We start from the raw sequence: 23455 nt of genomic DNA on the forward strand, positions 1-23455 counted from the left end.
TTTTTTTCTAAAACTTGACTATTTTTCAAACTAAAATAACTTATCTATAAAAAGATAAAAAGTTATCAACAATAAAATTATAAAAATTATTTAAATTTATTGTTATAATTATACCAATAATAATTTTATTATTTTTTGTTGTGGCGAAAATGTGAAAAATCTCAAACTTATCTTGTTTAATTATTTAATGTTATATGTAATTATTTTTTGTGATGTTATTTATATATGGTTTGCTTAGTGATGTGAATCTGCCCCCTTCTCATTTGATTATTCAGTGTTATTTATTTCTTATTATTTAGTTTATTTCTTAATCTAATTTGAATATGATTTCTTTTGGCAAATAAATATAAAAACTACATTTACATTTTTTTTACCTTTCACTTTTAAAATTTTAAGATAATATATTTTTAATTACACTCTTAATATAATTAAATGGAGAGAAAAAGACAAGTTATGATAAGAGAAAGAAAATGAAATGATAAATAAATATGTATATTTTTAACTTTTTTTTATTAATATTTAAGAATGACCCAATGATTTTTTAATAACATGAAGACAAGTGTACGACAAAGATTTTCACTCATTTACATATTTTTTATTTATTAAATTTGAAAACGAGACTTTATTTCGATAAATGAGTACAAGGTATCCAATATGAAAGCTAGGCCTTTAAAGTAAACTAAGATTTATGGTGGGGCTAAGTTTTGAGCTAGTATGAAGTCAGAAAAATGTCTCTGAGGAAATAAATCTACATATTTTACACCAGATACAATGGTAGGGGTGACTTCACTTCATATTCAACCATTGCAGTGACGACAATACTGGAGCCTGGAGCCTGGTGCCATAAACAAATATGTATATGCTTTCTATATTGTATTGTATTGAATTGAATGTGCAGTGGAAGAGATTCCCAGCAACAGCTACAGGGGTTGGGGCCTTGTCTGTACGATAAAGATGTCTTTTCCAACAAGACATCCTTCCACATCCTGTGGGCAACCGAACTTTCTCTCCAGGAAAAACCCAACTGCACAGAGGCGTTGACCAAGTTGTCTACGGAAAGCCGAGTCAACTGTCAGTGGTTTCTTGCTGTAATCAACGATCAAACGGATAACCTCCCCATCTGCAGGCCCTGCACCTCGTACCAGCAATTCCTCACTCAAGTTAGCAAAAGCTAGGGTTTGCACTTGCCCGTCAAATTTACCCGATGATAAACGCCATGGTGTACCCCTTGTTCCAGAAGCCAGAGTTTCACCAAGCCCAGAAGCAATCTCAGCCTCCACCAAATTATTATCCTGCTTTGTTGGGCTCACAGTATGCAGCACAAATGATAGATCTGGTGAAAGCATTTCTTGGATCAGAACTGCCATTGAAGCTTCCTTCTGAGGTACACCAGCAGCACGCCGGCTCAACACTGCTCTCCGAGTGTACAGTGAAGCCCATACTTTGCTAACGGCATTTGCAAAAACTGTTGGATTGGAAGGACTCACATTGGGTATTGATTCATAAAGTCCAGCTGCTGACATTCCAGCTAAGTCCTCAACGTTGGCACTGGATCGAACAATTAAATGTGCATTGCTTGGGAATATTTTCCCAATGCTTTCAATCATTTCTTTCCGTAACTTGAGGGAAGAAATTAATTCCTGGAGTTGATGGCACAGATCATCAAGTTCACCACCCTCTAGTTTTGCGGTTTCTATCTTTTCCAGGATAGACCTGAATGCTTCGGTGGAGTTACTCTTCTCTAGCTCCAATTCCATCGAACCAAATGGTAAAACTGCCCCAGAAGGAACTCGAAACGAAGCAGGAACTCCCTGATCACTGTAAACTGTCATTCAAAAATCAGACTCAGAAATGTCTTAAACAGGACAATGTATTATTCCATAACGAATATATCATCTGAAAGATAAAATAATGGCCCTACTTGAGTTGAAGTTACTCGTTTCGATATCCATGGTCAGACATAGTTATGCAACTCGTTGCTTTTATTGAATCTTAACTTTTTGTTTGTGGTGCCAACACAGTAATATAATAGCACTATCATTTTAAGTTAAAAAAATCTCACCTTTATCAGAAACTTCAGACAGTGATGATAAGCGACCACATGCGGCAGCCTTTGCACCTGATGTCTGTATTTCTGCATCAGGAAGCAAGATGACTCCGCCAGAAGAAGCACTCTTGATCTGAAAAGAATAATTATTCATCAGAGGCAAATTTTATGAAGATTTAAGACAATGGTACTTGAATAAGAAAGAGAGTAAATACTTTTTCATAAGAAAACCTCATCATTTGCACCAACCTGGAAGTTATCTCTAAAATATCAACAAAGCCAAAAAAAGTGAATAATTTATCATTCTCTACCTGATCAGAATTTGCGATTCTACTAGAAGAGAAAGAAGGAACTTCAACTCCAGAAACATTGTCATCAGAAGAACTTCTAATGGAAGAATTGTCATCAGTGCCAACCAAAGAGGATAACTTCAGATTAACACCGGCAGTTGATGCTTCCAATCTGAAAAGTTAAATTGAAGCAGGAGAGAAAATTGAAACCATTATACCGTTAGATCTTGCTCAAAAGATCATGTCAAAATACCAAAAAAGAAATGGTTCGGTTTTAAAAACAATTAATAATGGATGCGAAAATTTTCTGAACATATAACCTCACATATGACCCAATCAGCCTTTGTATATCAGCAACATTTTCTTCATCTTCACATGTGACAAAGACGACTTTTTCCTGTAATAAACAATAGCAGTACGAATGTCATATTGTAGATATTCAAACATTAAAATCATTGATTGGATACTTAAAAAGAAGACTGGCCTGTCGTGCCCTAACACCAAGATGAGACAAGTGAGGCAGTTCTTGCTGAAGTATAACTCCCACTATGTTCCTCCCAGCAGCTGTTACCTGTCATTGTAATGAACTTATAAATATTAATATTTTAATATTTCCATATACTCTCAAATACAAATATATATGTAGTTACCTCTTCGTCACCATCAGCTTTGTTAACTACAAGGATAATAGGTCCTTCCACTGATGATGGTAGTGAACCAGGAACAATTCTTTCAACCTAGCTCAAAGAAACCCACACTCATGTTAGTCAAGAATGAGGATATCCCTACCCTTGTTAGTATCCATTTGTTTTTTTTTTTTTTTCCGTCTTTCCTCAACTTGCAGACTTCTGTATGATAATTGATAGTACGGAATTACTTGATCTCTTGGATTTCTTTATTACACCATGTGTCTCCTTCTTATTAGTAACTGCTTTCGTGGACTTTATCAACCAAAGAGTGAAGTTTCAGAGGTTTTTATCCATGATGGGTGATGAAAGACTATGGAATGAAGGATCTGGAGAGATATGATATCTGTCTTTCGGTTCAATTACTTCAACACAAATATGCTATACGCTGCAAGTTCTCTTTGCAGTAAAAAAATATATTGATGGTCAAGTATTGATGTATGAAAAAAAATACACCATAATATTTGTGACTTGAAGTTATGCTGGATTACCACTTAAGCTCTATCTTGCAGTAGTTTTAGTGTAAGGATAAATTACCTTTTAAGATATTTACGCAAGGGATGAATTACTTCTGTAAATGCATTAAGGGTTTTGTATAAAAGGTTTCTCTCTCATACTCAGAAGAACACAGTAAATATTATAATAGCATTGTCCATGATATTTCTAGATGCAACTTGGTAGTGGTACCTGAACCAATTTTCCTAAAGCAGCTCCTGGAACAAGAACATCCCAACCTTGAGAACCAAGGGTACTTCTAACAGCTTTTAGAAGAAGCGTAGATAGTTTTGAAACCTGGAAAATCACACTGAAAATGTACAGCAGAAAAGTCAGATAATATGTATATTCATAATATACTCCTTAAGTTTGGTAACGAAATCTGTAGTTGAGGAATAATCATGAAGGAAAATCACAGATAGTGGTGAAAAAGCTTTAGAATATTTCCTGAAGGACAATGTAACCAAAAGAGAAATATGAAGGACAATGCATTAACATACCCAGCTCGAATCTCTGCTTCTGTATATGTCCTGACACTGTTTTCAGGTATTCCAAGAGCTTTACCTAGTATCTGCAACATTTAAAACAACAAGTTTGTGTATTTCAAGATATATGCATTTAAATTGAAGGAGTCCAACTGTGAAAACTAAACAGTACCAGTATCACGAGGCATACATTATTTAACTTTGAGACGAAGGAAGAACTACAACCAAATACCTCTCTCTGAATTGAATTTCACTCATGTTCTGATTCCTTTCTGGCTAAAGGTTGTATAATAATTATTTCAAAAATATTTTTAGGTCACACATCACAACTATTAAGGGTGTTATTAAGACCAACAAACTATGCTTATTTAATTATATATTTCCAGTGAGCAGACTTTTTAAATTTGTGTAATCCCTGGTCTTGGTTGCATCTCGGCTTCATTTTATGTCATATTTATTTAGTATCCTTTGGCACCAGGCATTGAAATTGCAGGCCACTAAAATCCTCGTCATAATAATACTTTCTAACCTCGACTTTCTGAGGGAATATCTTAAGAAGTTCTTCAGTATATTCATCAGTTAGCCTCTTTGATCTATCAAGAGTAGCTTTCAGTCTCAATGTCCAAATTGTCTTGCCATCTTCATTTCCTGGAATAAAAGGGAGTACATTTAAAATGAAACTTAGTCAACACTGTTTACAATGATTTTAAAAAACAACAGAGAAGGGACCCAAGAAAGTTACCTTCTCTTTCATTAAGGCCTCTTTTACTCCAGGCAATGAGTTCATTTTCAATAGCACCACACTCTTCTGGCTTCCAACCAGATAACTTCAGCTGGTGGATTCCAATTATAAGGGCCCCAAGTGGATCATTCCACATGTTTACATTTTTTGACTGCACATTTGCGGCCAGCCAACTAGCACCTCCCACAACTTCAAGCTCGTTGAGAAATCTATTCATATGTGTTTAGAAGTTAATGTGATACTAATAGAAAGGCCTTGTCATACAATCTACAAGTAGCTTTTGGCTGGAAAATTTTCATAAGTCCATCAAAGAAGTTCTACACAGTTCAATGATACATCCTTATCAAGTGGCTTGACTTCACTGCATTATTATATTTTACCCTTATTTTTTGCCCTTTTAAAGTATTAGATGATTTATATAATTCTTTAGCTAACTTTGAGGTCTAATAAACATGTATCTTAATGCACTGAGTATTATGCACTATATTCTAGTATTATCTACTACTGTTTAAGTAGTTAACAAGTACTCCATGCCTTTCACAACATGTGTCCTTCGTATATTTCATAAAAATTCATTCAACTTATGAGTATCTGACAATTTCACAAAGTAATTTAATTAAGAATAAGGTAGGACAAAAACCTGCTTAAAAGAACAAATGAGTAATCCTCAAGCCCGATCTCACAGAGGCGCCACTGTACCTCCCCCAAACAAGATGAGAATCAAAAGATGTTCCATCATTTTTATTAAAGAAAATCAAATGCAAAGTCTGGCTAATTGATTGAATCAAACTAGTGTCACCTTTTGACGCATAGCTATTGCAGAATCTGGAGCATCATTCCTGAGGCCACTTTCAAGACCCTTTACAATAGTTTCTCTCAGAACATTTAAAGATTCCATTGTTTTAAATAAAAGTTTAATTACATCTTCTGTGGCAGCGGTTGATTCTGCTGCAGTATCCATATTCTGGAAAATTTACAAAACATTGTCCCTTATCAGTATATGCCACTATCAGAACAACTGAGAACCACAATCACATGAATAAGATAATTGCTAAGTATTTACACCCACCCCCAATGAAAAGGGGAAGGAGAGAGGATTCTTATCCAAACTAGAGCTTGACAACCTCAAAATTTTACCTTCATGATTCTTATGCTACATGTATAATTTGTTGAGAAGTATTTCAACTAAAGAGAATGGAGAGAGAAAAATGGTTGAGAGGATAATGCATCATTGAATATGGTAAGTATTATCCTAAATCAATTCGTCTATCGTAAATTCAAGTTCCATTCTTGAAGATATGAAAATAATGATAAGGACGAGGATAAGGACTTTTGGAGGAAAAAATTATAAATGTAAAATTCAATCTTACAGTACAAGCACCATAACAGACTGGTCAGATTGCTTCTGCATACAATCAATTTACACTCCTAATCTTATGAAAGAACCACACTACAAAAGTTATCCATTACAGCAGGAGAGTCCAAGACCTTATTCCATACCTCCAATGTGGACTAGAGTACCATAATTACTATTGGATCCCAACATCCCATCATGTTCTACTACCTAGGGCCTTTTTGATTCTCAGGAAAAAAACTAAAATGTCAGTATTATTACACTGTTCATTTGCAGTTGAAATACATGGTGTAAAGTTTTGATTAATGTTGATAGGAACCTAATATCATTTATTAGAAAGTGAGGAAGTACTCCCCAGTTTACAAATTTCAACACAAACACCGCAGAATGCCCAAAAGATCCTATTCCCTCACTAATTGACAACATGTCCTTCCCTTGCACACACTTTTTCTTATTTATATGAAAAATTACTTATTTTTCTAACTACTTAATTACATTCTTACTCCGCCATCAATTGTGCAATTTTGTCCCTCAAAGGTTTCTCCTGCTTAAAATCAAGTCCCTCTCCATCCTAGTTGCATTCAATATTTAAGTCATTCCTTATGCCGTTCATTGCTATCTTTAAAACAATAATTTACCCTCAAGCATTGTCAACACGACAATTGAGTTAATGCAGTTAGAGCTCCATTTCAGGTTATTTGGGTAATGTGTAGGTTGCCGCACCAACTAATTTTTTTAAGTTTTGGATGAATTCTAGATGAAAAGACCTGATTATGAATGGAAGAAAGCTTGAGACCCACTTATCACAATTGAAGCCCAAGAGATCAAAACCCAACAATTGTCAGAAAGGCTACAAATTGCAATTAATCATTTCCCGAGTATCTCATCTCCCAACATGCTAACTCACTAACAACTAATTATTCTACCATGAGTCAGCTGACATCTTACTCCATAATTAGTTTACTCTAGTGGCAAACATTGAGACCAAATCAAGAAATATAAATGCAAGAAAATCAGAACAGGAAAATTTACCTTTTTGCACTCCAAGAATGAATTAAGTGCTGAAATGCCATATTCATCCATAGATTCCTGAATTGATTCTAGCTGTTCAGCAAGACTGCACGCAACATGACGAAGCCATTCGTGAAAGCATCAAATTATGATTTTCCAGTACTAGTATATACAAGTTTAAATGATTTGAATATATCCTTGAAATTTAGTACACTATGTTGACTCAAAAGTGAACAATATGTTGACTCAAAAGTGAACAATCCTGATCTTTCAGTCACTAATTAAACACAAACCCAAATTATTTGAAAATATCCTGGAAATGTAGTATACTTCAATGTTGGCTCCCCTCTGCCACCCTCCCCCCCAAACCCTGTCAAACTACTGCAGGATTCACAAGAGATGACAAGCCCTCGCACAAGAAGATTTAGTCTAGTGACCTTGCTTGGAACAGCCTACAAGTTCTATAGTCTAAAGCAGCTTCTCTACATGTGGAGTGTACGACACTCCCCATGCTCTACAATGTAGGAGACTAATTCATTTAATCACCATTTTAATTGGAGCCTCTACAGCAAGTTGCTTCCAACGGAATTGAACATGGGACCTCATAAAATGAAAAACTATTACATAGTGTTAACCGGTTGATTTTCTGACTTAAGGAAAATCTGATTACTTCATAATGAATACTTTGCTGCTAACAGTAAAAGTTCATGCAGTTTAAATTATAATGATGGGGAGTTTTTGAGAGAAAACTACATAATGTTTAAATTATAAAAAGAGAAATTGATGTGAAGAAGAAGCCAAAACTTCTGCATATTCATGTCAAACCTGCCAGCATTGAAGAAGTCTTTGAGTTCTAGATGAAATATTTTGAATTCCTTTACAAACGGTTCACTGTATTCTCCAGGGTTTTTTGTGATTTTAGCAAGCATAGCTTCTGTAGCAACCAAATCTTCAGGCCCAGCATTTCGGTGAAGCTTGTTTTGTATTGTATGCTTAATTTGTAACTGGGCAATAAACAACACAGATAAAAGTTGACCTATTATTAACATTGAACGGCAATGAGATTTCATACTTTATGTACTATGAAGAGAAAAACCTTAAGGTCATGTGGGATGTCATTTCGATGAGCAATATCTCTAATTCGAGTAAGAGGTACAGATGCAGTGAATTCTGCCTTGAATGATGGCAAACATGGATGAATCTTTCGGATGACTAGAACTTCCTGTATGTTAATGAAAATATGGTAAATGAAAGAAATAAGGCTTAAATTTTACTGGACAGCAAGATATAAAAAAGGTGGTAAATGTATAGGAATATTATATCAAGTTTTCAAAAACACTTTTAAACAAAAATTTCCAATTCCCGGACGTCTAACATTGATTGTATGTCAGACATTTTAAAGGACATGGCTGAACTAAGCAAATAATTTAAATCAGAACAATTGCTACAAAAGTTTAAAACAAAAAAGACAAGGAAAGTATTAAGAAGATGTGAAACTAATTGACTGAATTTTGAACTATAATGCTATCCTCAAAAAATATAAATAAGAGTTTGTTTGAATAAACTTCTCCATAAATGCTTTTAAGAGAAGAAAACAAGAACAATGAAATAAATTTCTACAGAAATTAAGATTAACTTAAGTACAAGGCAAAGAGAGGTTTAAGAAAAAACAGATAAGAGATAACTTTATGCATAAATTAATTTGAACTTCTAGAAAAGTTTATATAACTTTTTCATCCAACTTTTTTCTCCTATGTAAAATACACTAACACATGTAAAATATACTGCAATGTAGAACCTATGACATAAATACCCACCCTCATATAACTTTTGTTAAACATCGGCAACATCTATAATGCAATCAGGACCACATGATCCACAGTCAAAAGTAATAATAGATCACCTGTGGAGATATATCCTTCCGAGTAGTGTGTCGCTCTAGTTCACGAAATATAAGCCTTGAAATCTCAGCATGCCTATTGGGGCGGTGGTGACCTCCATCTTCAAAACAAGTTATTTGCCCCGTGTTTATCCACTGCACAGATAATGTAAGAAGGGCTCAGAAGATGGTAAAAGAAGAACATGGATGATTGAATGAAAAAGACAGAACAAGACCTTTAGATAGATAGCTGAGTACAAGAGAGCCTCCAATCGATCTTCCCCTTGCAAACCTTCAGCTATAATATCACGTACGATATCAAGCTTCAAAGTGAAAATTATGGATAAAGTTAATATGCTGATTAAGAAGGAAAGGTACTGGTTTCTAAAGAAGGCACTGAGGGAAAGGAGTATTATGAAGTAAAGTACCTTTCTCCACCAATTCCTGGCATTTTGGTCGGCTTGAACCAATTTGAGAGGCACGCCATGAAGACCTGAAGTGTCCCATTTCATGTGTGTTTCATGGGATCGATGCTCGTTGGATCGCATGAAAGAAACAGGTTTACCTTGCCACTGACCTACAAAGGGACTTGGCTCTGCCTTTTCAGAAACAGAAGAAGTAGCAGCATCGTATGCATTACCTACCTCCTCCTGTAGTTGTGGTTGTTCATCGCAAGGTTGCAGCTCCAAATTTTGTTGGGTTGCGTCCCATGTAGCGACGGTGGTAAAATTACCTGCCACGGGCAACTTCAGCACTCTGTTTTCCCCCCCTTCCCAGACCAAAGTTGAGTCCTTTTTGACAGTGACGAATTTAAACTCAATGTGATCGGTCCCTCTAAATTCCAAGTTGCACACCCATCCATTTTCGGTCCAGTTCAAGGGAACATTCTTGTTCCATGATCCTAATTCCTTGGCGGATCCTCGGACGACAACGTGATCGCCAAATTGAACTTGGTGATCTAATCGAACTTGCAGACGAACTTTGCGGTCCATGGAGACGGAAGAAGGATTACCGTTTCCTTGTTCTTGTTCTTGGTCCCTGGCATTGATGGGAGTAGTCAGTTGGAAGGAGTAAGCAATAAAAAAGAAGCATTAAAGAGAGAGAATGACCTGGTTTGGGTTTGGGGGGAGGAGAGAGCGGAGAGTGGCGGAGGCAAGCGGAGACGGAGAGGGCGCAGGGGAAGGAGCGATGGAAGAACGAATCTGAGATGGGTCTTGTAGGAAGAAGTGGGAGTGGAGGGATGGGCACACACACAGAAGCATGGGCGCATGGTAGACGCATACACACGCAGAGAATCCATTACGTAAAACTAACTTCTACTCTTCTTCTTCTTCTTCCTTCTCCTCTTCCTCTTTACTCAAGATCAAGAAGATGATGATATTTTGGAGTGTGAGCATTTCACACGTGCACACCCATTCCCTCTCAACTCCTTAACACGTGCCTCCAAACACTTTATTAAATTTCCCTAAATATCCTTCCCTTCCAAGGCTCAAACACATCTCCTTATCATCAACACTGCAACTGGTGCCCCAAGAAGACAACACGGGATGGGATGCCACCTTCATTTATTGTAAATCTTCATTATAAATGTTCCTACCACATAAATATACATGCTTTTAATATTAAATAACAAAACGATAAAGGTTTCCAACATTTTTTAATATCATAAAAATGATAAAACTATCTACTTTTATTAGATCGCTTCGTTCTGTCTTAGTATATCTTCAAGAAACTAATTTTTATATATTAAAAAATTTATATTTTAAAGACATCACAGATTTGAGCAGAGATTAAATTAATCATTAATACAATTTACTTTAGTAAAAATGTTAAATGCAGATAGTTTCATTGTTTTAGCAAATATTATACAATAAGAAATTATAAATAATTTCCTTTAAATAATGAGTATTGTTAGTTACAATATTTTAATTGATACAATTCAGTTACGGTAGGTAGAAAAATTGCAGAAAAATAGAAGAAAAACAACGAAAATATTACCTTATTTTTATACATTAAAATTAAGATAACTATTAATAATACTTTTGTATGAACCCCTTTTAACCTGCTAATGTATATAAAAATGTTATCCTAAAACTAATAAATAAATTGGGATTTGATTTTATTACAAAAATGACATAACAGTTAAACTTTTATTCAAAGTAGCTCGTTTTTCAATAAATTTATTTAAGATGACATACTATTCACTATTTATTGAAATAAATTATTTACTTTGAGTTTGTAAATATAAATCAAAGTAGTATAGTTCGCGATAAAATTTTACAAATTTATTAAATATCGTAATAATTTTAATAATTTATTACGTTAATTAAATAACATGTTAAATAATATAATAAATTACATTATGATGTGGTTGGTCATAAAATAACATGTAACAATTATTTATTAAATAATATTGTAATTTTTAAAAATATTAATTTCTTGTATAATAAAATTTGTGATTTAAAATTAATAACATTTTAAATTGTTTAATAATAAAATTATTGATTGCAAAAATAAAAAATGTAAATTATAATTTAAAATAATTAATTAACTTATGTGTTGTAAACTTACATTTATTTAAATCCATTAGAAATTTTGTCTTCTAATATTTTAAAAATTCCAAATACTCGATAAATTAAAAATAATTATTTAGAACTCAATTAAAAAATTCAGATTTATAAAAACTTAAGATTATTAGGTCTTCTATTGATAAAATAATCTATAAAACTTATAATTTTATAATTTGTACTTATATTTTAACTTGAAAAATTACTTACAATTTAAGATACTATTTTGTACAGTATAAGAGTCTTAAATTCTACAGGCTTCACATGCTCCACCGAAATTTCTTTATAAAACTCAAATGGTAAACTTAAAGAATCTGAATGCGACAAGCTCAAATTACAATTTTTAAAACAATTTCTAATTAGTAAATAATATAAAAACTACGCAGATAACATATCAAAATTAAATTTGGACAGTTCTCCTATATCATACTGAATTCTATTGACATGAGCTAGATAAACAACAATAATTAAAACTAAATAATATTTTACAATAAACCAACTTTAAGAAGAAAAAAATTAAGTGACCCAAATTATAAAAATAATGATATTTTGATATTTTTTTATCCATATTTAATCCACTACTCTAATCATCCTTTAATTATTATATCACACCACTAAAAATAATCAAAATAAATAATTAAAAATTAATTAGGATAATGAGTTAAAAGTGGGTCAAAATATTACCTTATTAAAAAATATTTAACAAACTGTGAAAGTAGAGTGCAATACATAATTTACCCTTGATATTTCGAAAAAAGAGAAAGATATTGATGCGTTTCTTAACCAGGTAGATTTTGTTCACTTAATGCCGTCCAATCAAGTGTTTATAGTACATGAGCATGACAAATAAGGTTTCTATTGCACCGTAGCCATGCTTTGTTGAGAATCTAATAAACAACATTACAACTGAAAAAGTTAAACCTCACTCGTTTTTCCATAAAAAATGAGATTCAACCTGGCTTAATATGGGAAATGCAAATGAACCTCACAGAAGCCAGACAGATACCATGGATACTAAAGCTAAACAAACAACGTTAAGGTTGCACAGCCTCCAAAAGCTTCTCATAAACTTGTCTAGCAGTCAAATCCTCCACCTGAAACGGTCGTCAAATGCGAAAATAATTACAAAGGGACAATGTTATAGGAGGGAAACAAGAATAATTAAGCCAGTGGAATTGATAAGATTATTCAGAATAGAATCGTTTGGAAAGAAGCCCAAATTCATATCAATGTGAATGCTTGGTATACTTGATAATAATGTAACTCACCACAAGGAGCTTTGATTTGTTATTCCATCCTCTCTGAAGAGTCATCTGACTCAATCTCAAACCCAAAACCTATGTAAAAAATGTGTAGCAGAAAGTTGTCAGTGCTACAGTTGTCTTCTGCCAAAGGGAAAGATTGAGCAAAGAGACAAAATAACATAAAAGGGCCACAAAAAAAGTCCTGAGAGTTCAAGGAGGATCATGTGTAGTGTAGGCACTAGGCAGCTAAGAAGAAAGGCCATCTTTGCAACCGGATCCCGTGACCACAGAGTCACAAGGTAAACAACCTTGATGTTAAGACAAAACCCACATCCAATAAAAAAAGAAACAAAGAGGGTTTTAAATATACTTTTCCCATAAATTCCAAAAGTTCGTTGTTGGCCTCTCCACGGGCAGCAGGAGCAGCAACAGTGACTCGAACATCATCGGCATTTACTCCTGATACAGCAAAAAAACAATATAAATTTAATCCTCAAGATTCATCGGGGATTTTATCAAGAAATTATATGACATTCCACAGTAAATGTACTGCAAGCATTGCATTATATAGAGCAAGTTACAACTCTATGGTACAATGTGGATGAAAATGTGCGCATTTATTCTTAAATTTCTCATTTTAGCTCCATTTTGATTTCCTCTTCTTAATTAAGGCCTCCAAAACATCATTGTTCCATAATACCATACTGTTTCTTAATCTATCCATGAAAATATGAGAGGGTGGGAAGCATAGAAATATGGAAGCACATGGGGTTTTCAAAAGATAATGAATGAGAGATTTGCATATGTAGCCCGAAAAGCAGAGAAAGTGGGATGTGGAGCATATGTAGATGAAATTACTAGGGAAGAGAAAGGGTACTGGTGATTGCTGAACGTTGTGCACGATCTTCAACTTCTATAGCAACCTGAACAAGGCCTCCTTCAAGCTGCGATATACAAGGTGGAACGGGGGCATCCTGGGGGTTGGTTTCGGCAGCAACAGTGCTGAGGGCACCATCAAGGACATAGATGAGAGAGGAAGAGTCGAAATCGTGTTCGGCGCGATAACAAACGAAAAGACCACAGCCCATACAGTTCATGCGGTATTGTTTCTCCAATTTGCCCTCGCCTCTCTTTAGGAGAACTTTTCCGGCGTGGTGAATGTTGAATCGGGCGAGATGTTTGGTCTTGTCGAGTACATAAGCTTTGTCGGTTTTCCTTTTGGGCATTTTCTGCAATTGGGTATCTTCGCGTGGACGAAAGAAGAATTGAGACAGAGATACGAAACGGAGAAATTGAGAATTGAGAACGGAAGAAACGAACCAGTGATGAGGACATGGGAAGCGCAGTGCTTGCAGTAATAGACGAAGAGATCGGAGTGTGGACCCTCCGGAGCCGCATCCTCGCTTGAGTACGTGTGCGTTGTTCTCTTCGGCATTTCTCTTCCGCTAACCACCACCACCGCGCCGCCTTAGCCTTCGTAACTAAGAGACTAATAATGAATTGCCTGGGCCTTGCCCACTATCTTTATTTGGGCCAGGCCTTGCCCACTAATTATTTATTATTCTCTTTGCGGGAAGCCACGAGAAACATTTCCATCATTTCATTTCGAGATTGCTCTCGCTGACCTGCCGGTCAAGAATAGTTAATACATACAAAATCTTATAAAAATACATAATTAAATGTAATATTAACTAAAATTTGATTTAACAAACTATTGATACAATTTTATTTTAGTTAAATGACAAAAATACTCATAAATATTATACAGTATGTTCTATATTTTATTTAATATTTATTGATAAAAATTAAATAATAAAATAAATATATTTTAATATTATTAAAAATTAAATATAATTAAACATAAGAAAGTTTATATTAATAAAAAAATAAGAAAAAAAAATAGTGTTGAACATCTAAAATTATAAAAGAAGAAATAATTAAAGTATTAATTTGAACAGAGACTTTAAAAATTCCAAAATCTTTATTTTGTATAAAAAATTATTGTTTAAAATTTTAAAATGTATTTTTGTCTTTAAAAAAATATGTAATATGCATTTATGCTATTTTGGTTAATGTATTTCATTATTTCAGTTTTTAATGTAAAAATAATGATATCAATATAGATTAATGATTCCTTAATTAATGTCTTAATGGCACTTTTAACATTCTTTTGATTTATCAGATTCCGTTTTTATAGATATTTAAAATAATAAATACAAGTAATGTTTAAATGGATTGAAATAATATTTGTTTAACCTAAATTCTTTCGTTCTTCTTATGTTATTTTACTAAAGTAATGTGATTCTTTTAAAATTTATTAAAATAAATAACTTTTAAAAATACTACAAAATTTATTAAAATAAACAACTTTTAAAAATATTATATATACCAGCAAGTTGTTTTAAGGCTAGACAACTTTATGTAAACAAGTTAGGTTAAAGTGATATAATTTTATTATAAAAAAATTATGTCAATATGACATGAATTTATTGTAAAAAAGTCGTGTCGACGTTAATAATTCTACTTTAGAGCATTTTAAAAGTTAAAGTTATGTCATCTTGTACAATTTTAAGTTGAAATTGTGTCACTCTCACATGATTTATACCAAAAATGAAATATAGATGTTTAATTCTGACAAAATTTTAATTTAATATATACTGAACTAAAATTATACTACATTAATATAACATCAATTTAAAAATATTTTGTATTAATGTTGTGTCATCCTATTATAAATAACTTCTTCACAGTAAAATCGAGACACAACTTATTCATATCACTTATTTTTTTTAAAAGTTGTCATTTTAGTAAATTAAAAAATTGTATTTTTGTAAAAATGCATTCACATTTTTATATGTAAAAGATATAGATCTTTTCACCTCGTTCCTATCAAGAGATATGTTTATTACTTTCATTCTTATCTACCTCTTCAATATTTAAAATATTAATAAAATAATAATAAATAAAATATGATATTTTTATATATTTAATGTCAAAATAATATATAATTTCATTTTTCTATTTCAAATTTTAAAAAAATATAATTATATGAATATTATATAATATTTTAGTGATTGAAAGCAATGATATACGGCAGGATGGAGTTATGTATAAATATTCGTTATCATCTTCATCCTCCAATAAGTATTTACAACTTTTAAATAAGTGTTTTATTCAGATTTTAAAAGCAATAACAACTTTAACACAAATATTATACTATCTTTATAATAAATCTTAATCTTTTGAATACGTTCTTAGTCTCGAAATTTATACATTTTGATATTTAAACTTTGAAAATAAATAAATAATTATAATATTTAAATAATAATTTATTAACGTAAAATTTACAAAGATAAATTCTCTTCAATTAAATACATCCCAAACTTTATACGTAAGGTAGTGGATTATGGTACATTTTGTTTAATTATTTTTTACAAAATAATATGGATAGAGATGACAAATAAACTCGTCCCTGTGAATATTGTCCAAATCCGTCCCTGTTTTGACGGGAAATTCCCGCATTAACTGAGTATGGGTATGGAGAATCTCTAACTTTTTCAATTGGGTATGAGGATGAGTATGGGATATACATATCCCGCCACAATACTTGTCCCCGTCATATTTTTGTCCTGGTTTAAATTATTAAAATATTCACAATTAATTAAATAATCCTATATATATTTTTTCTATTTTTTATTTTTTTTAATTATTTGGTTTGTCATGAAACTCATTCACATCTCCAATATATTTTTTATCTTATTATAACCTTTACGTAATTATGTTAAAATGATGTATGTCAATTAAAAAAAATTTACGCCTCACATTTGAATATTTCTATTATTTTTTACTATTTTTCTTTATTATATATTTTCCTTTCACATGAGAATGTTTAATACTGTCAATTTAAGGTAATATAAAAAAATTTATTTACTTATTATTATTAATTTTTGTTTAATTTGAAGAACTCTTTTGTTTTGTTAAAATAATTTTCATTTTTTTTCAACTTTGAGTATGTATGTTGATATTTGAAAAAAAAAATAGATCTCTAAGGTATTTTTCATTTTATTATACCCTTAATTATACATTTGATTCCTTTTGTGTGATTTCTTTCAATAGTCTCTCAAATTATTTCTAAGACACACATTTGTTAAATTTTTAATATTTTTATTTATTATTTATTTTCATCATGTAGAATAATATTTTGACATATTATATATAATTATTTTTTATTTCCTAACTCATTATCAATCATACTGTAATTTTTTCACTTTAATTGTATAAATAACTTTTATTTACTATAATATAAAAATTTAATGTAATTGCCATAAATTTTTTTTGTCACTATCCAACATATATTGGAGTTCAAAAGATACAAAATCTATGTCAAAATTTTATTATTATGTTTATTATTTGTTCTATGTCATTTTGATCAAGTGGTGTATTATAATTTTTATTAGTGTATAAAAAAGATATTCATTAGAATTTAAAAAATTGAAGTAAACAAACATTTAAAATATATTTTAATTTGAATATTTGTTTTCCTTTTATATATTTTTTAAAATATTTTTTAATTTTATCAACTAAGTTTGATTAATGTTTGTAGTTTACAAATTTAATAAATGTTTTGGTTCTCATGAAATTTTATTTGGTATTCTAATATAAAATGTAAACAATTATAATTTATTTCAAAGTATTTGATATGGAAGAAACGATCGTCGTCCTAATATTGAAGATTTGATAATATTATGTTTCTTTTACCGTAATTTTTTTTCTTTTATAAAGATTAATATTGAAGTAGTTAGAAAACATGTACGGGTATGGGTAAGAGATTATACTCATTACCGATGGGGATGGGGATGAGATAAAAATTTTATACCCGTTGAGTTTGGATATGTGGATGGGAAAGATGATGACTTTTTTTTTTTATAGAGATGATATAAGATAACGAAACTCATTCCCGCCCCGTTGTCATCCCTAAATGTGGAAACAATCTTCCATCGCTGTCTCTCTCTATCTCTCTCATCAATCAAACATATTAAATAGAAAGATCAATGTAATGGAATTATATTATGAAAAAATAATTTTGACTTTATTTAGTAATAAATAATTAAGCATATATATAATTAATGTTAATTAATAATGAATGTTTTATGATCTATTTATTGGAATGTATTATATATGGAGTGAATAGTGAATAGATAATAGAATGGAATTGAATGTAGGACTAGGCAGCCAAACACATAAGGTTGTAAGTTTGAAACAAACATAAAGATCCATAGAAATAAACAACTGAGATACTCTGCACACACATATATAATGGTCTTCTACCACTCCTTTCAATCTCCAATGTTTCTTTTGTCCTTGCATTGCACACCATATACATACATTATCTTTTATATACTTCATTTATACATCATTCACAATTTTATTTCAACCACAGATACTGTCTATTATTAATTATTACTATATTGTATACACTACTAAGAGGTAATTAGAGGGACTACCTCTCTTATTTACTTCTTCTCCCAAACGTACTCTTTTCAATATCATATCATATATTGCTGCTGCAGCCCAACATCAGTGTTCCATCTTCAGAGCTCCAACACCAAGTCTGCAGTATAATTAAAAGTCTCATTCATGATATACGTATTTCAGAATTATAATTTATGATATTCGTAATTGCATTCTTACAATCAGCATCTGTTTTGATCCAGTGCTCCTTATTGTCAGATGAATCTTCACAGCCAAGAGCAAAGTGGAATGGATTTGGTTGGATCTTATAATATTGTCGCATGATGTTTTCCTTTGACACTGCTCTTTTGGGGTGTATCATTATATCGTCCTCTCCCTGCACCACCTCATTCATTGTTTTCTTCTTGTTCTCATTCTTTTGGTATTTATCACACTTCTGTGCACCCGTACAATTTTCAGGGTGAACTTTTCTGTGAAACATATGCAGAATCTGCGACCCACAATCGGAAAACATTGAATTAAGTGCCGTTGCTTAAGAAAGTATAGAGGAAATAGGTGTGTGTGTGAAGAAGAGAAAGAAGAATGTGAAAGTGCACCTTATGCAGTTTTCTCTCAGCTGAAGCAGAATCAACAGGAGGCTGTGCAGTGGAGGAGGTTCGGGAAGAAGTGTGAAGCATTCTTTTCTTGAGCTTTTTTTTCATGAGATGCATGGCAGATTTGTCTGCTTCCCTCTCGGTTCTCTTGTTATCATCCTTATTATTTCCTCCAATGCTCTCCTCAGCCAGCTTGGTTCGCTGGAACAGCTCGCCGAGCGAAGTCCTGTGCTCCTTCTGCTTTGCCACAGCCACGGTTGTGGTTTCTGACAACTCAATCGCCGATCCAAACAGATACCCCTGAAGTGGGCAAACGGCACTTCCATTCCCGTTTGACTCTCCTCCACCTTCCAACAACGGCTTCCCGCTCAGCGTTATTATGCTTCCATGGCTGCTTCTCCCATTGCTCACATGGCTGTTTCTCCCACACGACGACTCATCATCCGCTCCCAGAACTTTCTCTAGCTCGTCGTTTATCAGCTTCAGTTCGTTCTCAGTGACTTCATCTTCCTTTTCGGTTATGTTCTCCACAGATATGGCAAATGTTGGCGTTGTCGAGGGCTCCGAACCCAGGGTTCCAATCGCCAGGAAGCCGTGGAAGAGCTCGTACATGGCACCCGCTGAATCTTCGTCGTACTCATCGTCTTCCACACCAGCGAAAGATTTTCTTATCGTCTGCTCTTTCTGACTTTGTTTCACATGTTTGTAATTCCCAAAGCTTCCTTTGGGATTCGGGTAGTTGTGTTCATCATCACAAGTCCCTTTAACACAAAAGCAGATGTAATTAATTAATCAAAGTAGAGTGAAAATTGTAGCCGAATGATATGAAACGAAAGTTACCGATGACCAAGTCTTTGAAGGGTTCAGCGGTATTCTGGCGAAATTTTCTGTGCATCCACCCAAGTAACTGGAGCAAAGAAAAGTGGGTGAGTATAGAATTAGAAGAATATTATACATGCATAATCCTACAATAATTCATGATCTTTACTCACCTTCATCCTTTGTTTGAGAGAGTTGTGAGGAAAAGTGATGAGAGAAAGAAATGATGCATTCCAGAAGGGAGGTTGGTTATTATGTGTATGTGATAAAAGGAGAAAAACATAGAGATAGTTACAAGATTGTTTGTTATTCTATGTCAACATTCACATAACCTTATGGGTTGTGGGGTCCTAAACAATGTTAATCCGATCATGTGGAAGGTGGACAATAACTGTGAGGCACATAATAATTCATATATCCATCGATGTTTGGTCATATATATGTAAGTAAAATTCAGCTTCCGATTGATTTGTTGAGTCCAAATGCCTCCCCTTTTCCATTTTAACTTCACAATGCATGCATGCACATGCATATCATATGGCTATGTATATGTGTGTGAGGTGTGGTGTGGTGTGTTGTACATTAGCAGACCCAGAAGTTAATGTGTTTGCTCCCAACCCATGCATTATTATTATTTGTATCATATAATTAAGGAAATAAATCTCTCTCTCTCTCTTCCTTCACACACACAACTTTTAACACTATCTGCCTAGCTTCATCTCCTTCACTTTCAACTACTTACCCACCCAACATCAACTTTTCAAAACTACCATTCATAACCATCAACTCCTTATGTTGTTTTCTATCAATTTTTTAATTCACCAATTGCTTAATGTAATACTATATACAAAATTAATGAGGTATATGTAAAGGTACTAACCACATTATACTCTATTTGAATTATCATAAAAAAAACGTTGGAAAGCTCTTCCTTACAATCTTACTTTAAGGAATTACGATACTTTGATAAAATTTGTTTTTCAACAACGTTTCTCTTCTCACATCAAACCTTTCTTTCATCCATTAAGGTGCAGTCATATGTACATTATTAAAAAAAATTTAGAAAAACTTTGTTAAAAAATAATTTTTCTATCTTAAAGGATCATGATATATCTCAGTGTTTTAAGATTTTTTTATAAAATGGGAAACTATAATATATAGTTTGATTCTCTTATATCAAATTTCAATTGATACAACATTTATTCGTATTTTAAAAACATTATTTATAAAAAGGTAAAGAGCTACAATAAAGTAAAATTTACGTTTTATTAGCTAAATTTTTTTATAAAACTTACGTAATTTATATGAATTTTCAATTCGAAATTATGTATTGGAGATTAAGTGTGTCCCTTTGTGAAGGTGTAATAACACAAGTGTTCGGAAAATTATATCTCAAAAGTTAGCTAACTATTAATATATATAAATAAAAGGTAATGTAAGTTTTGTTGTGTTATTAGCTCATAATCCACTGATGAGGATCTTTTCATTGTTTTCTATGATAAACTTCTAACTTGGTAAATTAAAATACTTTCATAAGTTTTATTGTATAAATAAAATTCATTTTGTATATAAAATATATTATTAATTAGTTATATAATTTAAGTTTTATATTAAAAAGTAATTTTATTAAATACGCTTGTTACTATGATAAAATAAAGTTTGAGAGCATTGTTAATTTAGTGTAACCTACTTGCAGAGATGGATATGGTGATCTTAAATCACCTTTTAATTTCTTCTTTATTATTCCGCTTACCGACAAGATTGTCACAACGAATTAATAACAGCAGATTTTTGCTTAATTGTTTCCTGAAACGGGTTCATTATGTCTTTGGAAATAATTTGATTGACCCACATGCTTTCTTCATTATATTTATTATTAATTAGAAGAATGTTACTGTTTTTGTAAGTTTGGCAAGTGTAAAAAATATATTTGTGCAATGTAAGATTTTTTTTTTACTATTATTGACTCTAAATTTTCTGTAGTGTGGATTGTTTCTATCTTAAAGTGTGTTGGATGAAAATTTCTTAAAGCAACTTCATAAAATGAAAGAGTTTGAAATGTTTTATGAAGAAAAAAATTATTGATTGAACGATTAAATTAAAAAAAAATGTAATTTGATAAATTTAAGAGTAATTTAATTATTTTAAATTATAAAATTTAAATTTTATTTAAAAGATAAGATTTTTTTTTTCATATTTACTCTATATGTATGTTTATTTTCTTTATATTTATTCGTAAGAACTTGATCAAGATTAAAATATATTTTATGATTTCGGTTGAGATGTCGTTGGTTCGATCAAGGTCGAAACATTATTAGATCAACATATTTTTGAATTGATATTAGCTAGAGTTTCTTTCCAATTACAATCAATTATGATGATTTTTTCGGTCAATATCTCATGATTATTGATATAAACCAATATTATTTTTTATTAACATTGATCAAAGCTTTTTGTATCAACCTCAAAAGTGTTTTTCTTTTATCAATATTAAATACAATTTTTCAAGTTTATATCAACTAGGGTAAATTTTTACTGATGCCAGTTGGGATTATTTATCCATTGTTGTGAATAAAAATTAGCTCTTTATTGATGTTAATTTGAATTTGTTTCGACCAATGTTCATAAAATTAATTTTCAACCAATACCAAGTTTGTTCTTTTTGGACCTATTAGGATTATAGTTTTCGGTGGTCGATATTTGTAGATATTATTTATTATTAGAAATTCATGTATGAGTCTAAGTCCTATATTGAGTCAAATTAAGAAAGTTAAGTATTATATAAGGATGAAGATCCATAAACCCATTATTTTAAGGTTTTGAATTAAGAGTGATATTAATCTTTTATGCGTAGATTGAACTTATTTTTAATCAAAGTTAATATTGTTTTCTTTGATGTTTTAGGAAAATAATTTTAGTCAATCTTGATGAAGATTGTTTTCTATCGATGTTACTTTGAAACTTTTTTATAAAATTGATAAAAAAATAATTTTGACCAACGACTTAAAAAAAATAACAACATAGATTAATATCAATAAAAACAACTATGATCAACATCAACAAAAAGAAACCCTTATCAATGGTAGCTAAAAAATGTTTTGGCAAAAATTGTTTTAAGAAACAGCATAAACTAGTACTTTGTGAATTTCTATAATTGTTCATTTTTTTATAATTAATATTAAATAATAAAATCAAAATTTAATAAACTTATTATTTTATTCAAATAAAATGATTTAAAAAAATTAAACAATTCAAATAGTGTATTTTAATTTTTTTAATTTGAAATTTATATTAAAATACAATGTTAGGAAATACGAGAACAATTTTATATTTTAAATTTTGTTTTTGTATAAATTGTTTATTCATGTTTTAGTAAATATGTTATTTTAAAATAAAATAAGTGAAGTAAGTGTTAGTTTATTAGAAGTATAAAGATGAAGGCCGACTTTTATTAATTGTACTATACCTAGGCGGACTAAGGCAAGTACACGGCTAAGACTGTTTAGGCATAGTTCCACAAATAAAATTAATAAATCGATAATCATTTAAGTAGAACATAGTGGCCCAAGCCGCCCAATACAATATGTAATATAAGTCGATAACACAAAATTTAGAATGTCACAAACAAGGTCCCTAGTACCAACGAACACTAACACAGGGTCTAGGCCAAGTACAGACCCATCTAGAATCCAAACATTGGCCCAGCCCACAAAAGACGATAAACATAATTAATAACTCTATAAATACACGTGAACCCCACCAATTAAAGGG

At 31.7% G+C, this 23455-nt stretch overlaps 3 protein-coding genes across 3 annotated transcripts; all 3 read right to left on the bottom strand.

Annotated features, from left to right (window-relative positions):
- Window positions 1-573: 573 nt before the first annotated feature.
- Window positions 574-10481, bottom strand: PWD (chloroplastidic phosphoglucan, water dikinase (ATGWD3)). Its single transcript, XM_028078447.2, has 19 exons — window positions 10099-10481; window positions 9418-10027; window positions 9226-9312; window positions 9014-9145; window positions 8207-8332; window positions 7936-8114; window positions 7132-7216; window positions 5545-5709; window positions 5386-5438; window positions 4746-4954; window positions 4533-4651; window positions 4019-4089; window positions 3711-3828; window positions 2988-3074; window positions 2822-2908; window positions 2658-2734; window positions 2359-2509; window positions 2063-2180; window positions 574-1825 (listed from the first exon to the last, which is right to left on the bottom strand). Exons 1-19 carry the CDS (start codon window positions 10287-10289, stop codon window positions 921-923), a joined length of 3570 nt encoding a protein of 1189 aa, XP_027934248.2. The 5' UTR covers window positions 10290-10481; the 3' UTR covers window positions 574-920.
- A 1821-nt stretch (window positions 10482-12302) lies between these two features.
- On the bottom strand, window positions 12303-14334 carry LOC114190107 (UPF0235 protein At5g63440). Its single transcript, XM_028078875.2, has 5 exons — window positions 14121-14334; window positions 13678-14043; window positions 13171-13259; window positions 12825-12893; window positions 12303-12650 (listed from the first exon to the last, which is right to left on the bottom strand). Exons 1-5 carry the CDS (start codon window positions 14233-14235, stop codon window positions 12591-12593), a joined length of 699 nt encoding a protein of 232 aa, XP_027934676.1. The 5' UTR covers window positions 14236-14334; the 3' UTR covers window positions 12303-12590.
- A 3719-nt stretch (window positions 14335-18053) lies between these two features.
- On the bottom strand, window positions 18054-20043 carry LOC114190639 (protein LAZY 1-like). The gene is made up of 5 exons (XM_028079600.2): window positions 19858-20043; window positions 19706-19772; window positions 18869-19626; window positions 18492-18762; window positions 18054-18411 (listed from the first exon to the last, which is right to left on the bottom strand). Exons 1-5 carry the CDS (start codon window positions 19861-19863, stop codon window positions 18392-18394), a joined length of 1122 nt encoding a protein of 373 aa, XP_027935401.2. The 5' UTR covers window positions 19864-20043; the 3' UTR covers window positions 18054-18391.
- Window positions 20044-23455: the final 3412 nt, after the last annotated feature.

Source organism: Vigna unguiculata, chromosome 7, assembly GCF_037176805.1.
Source record: "Vigna unguiculata cultivar grain cowpea cultivar isolate G323 ecotype 2 chromosome 7, ASM3717680v1, whole genome shotgun sequence".
Lineage (NCBI taxonomy): Eukaryota > Viridiplantae > Streptophyta > Magnoliopsida > Fabales > Fabaceae > Vigna > Vigna unguiculata.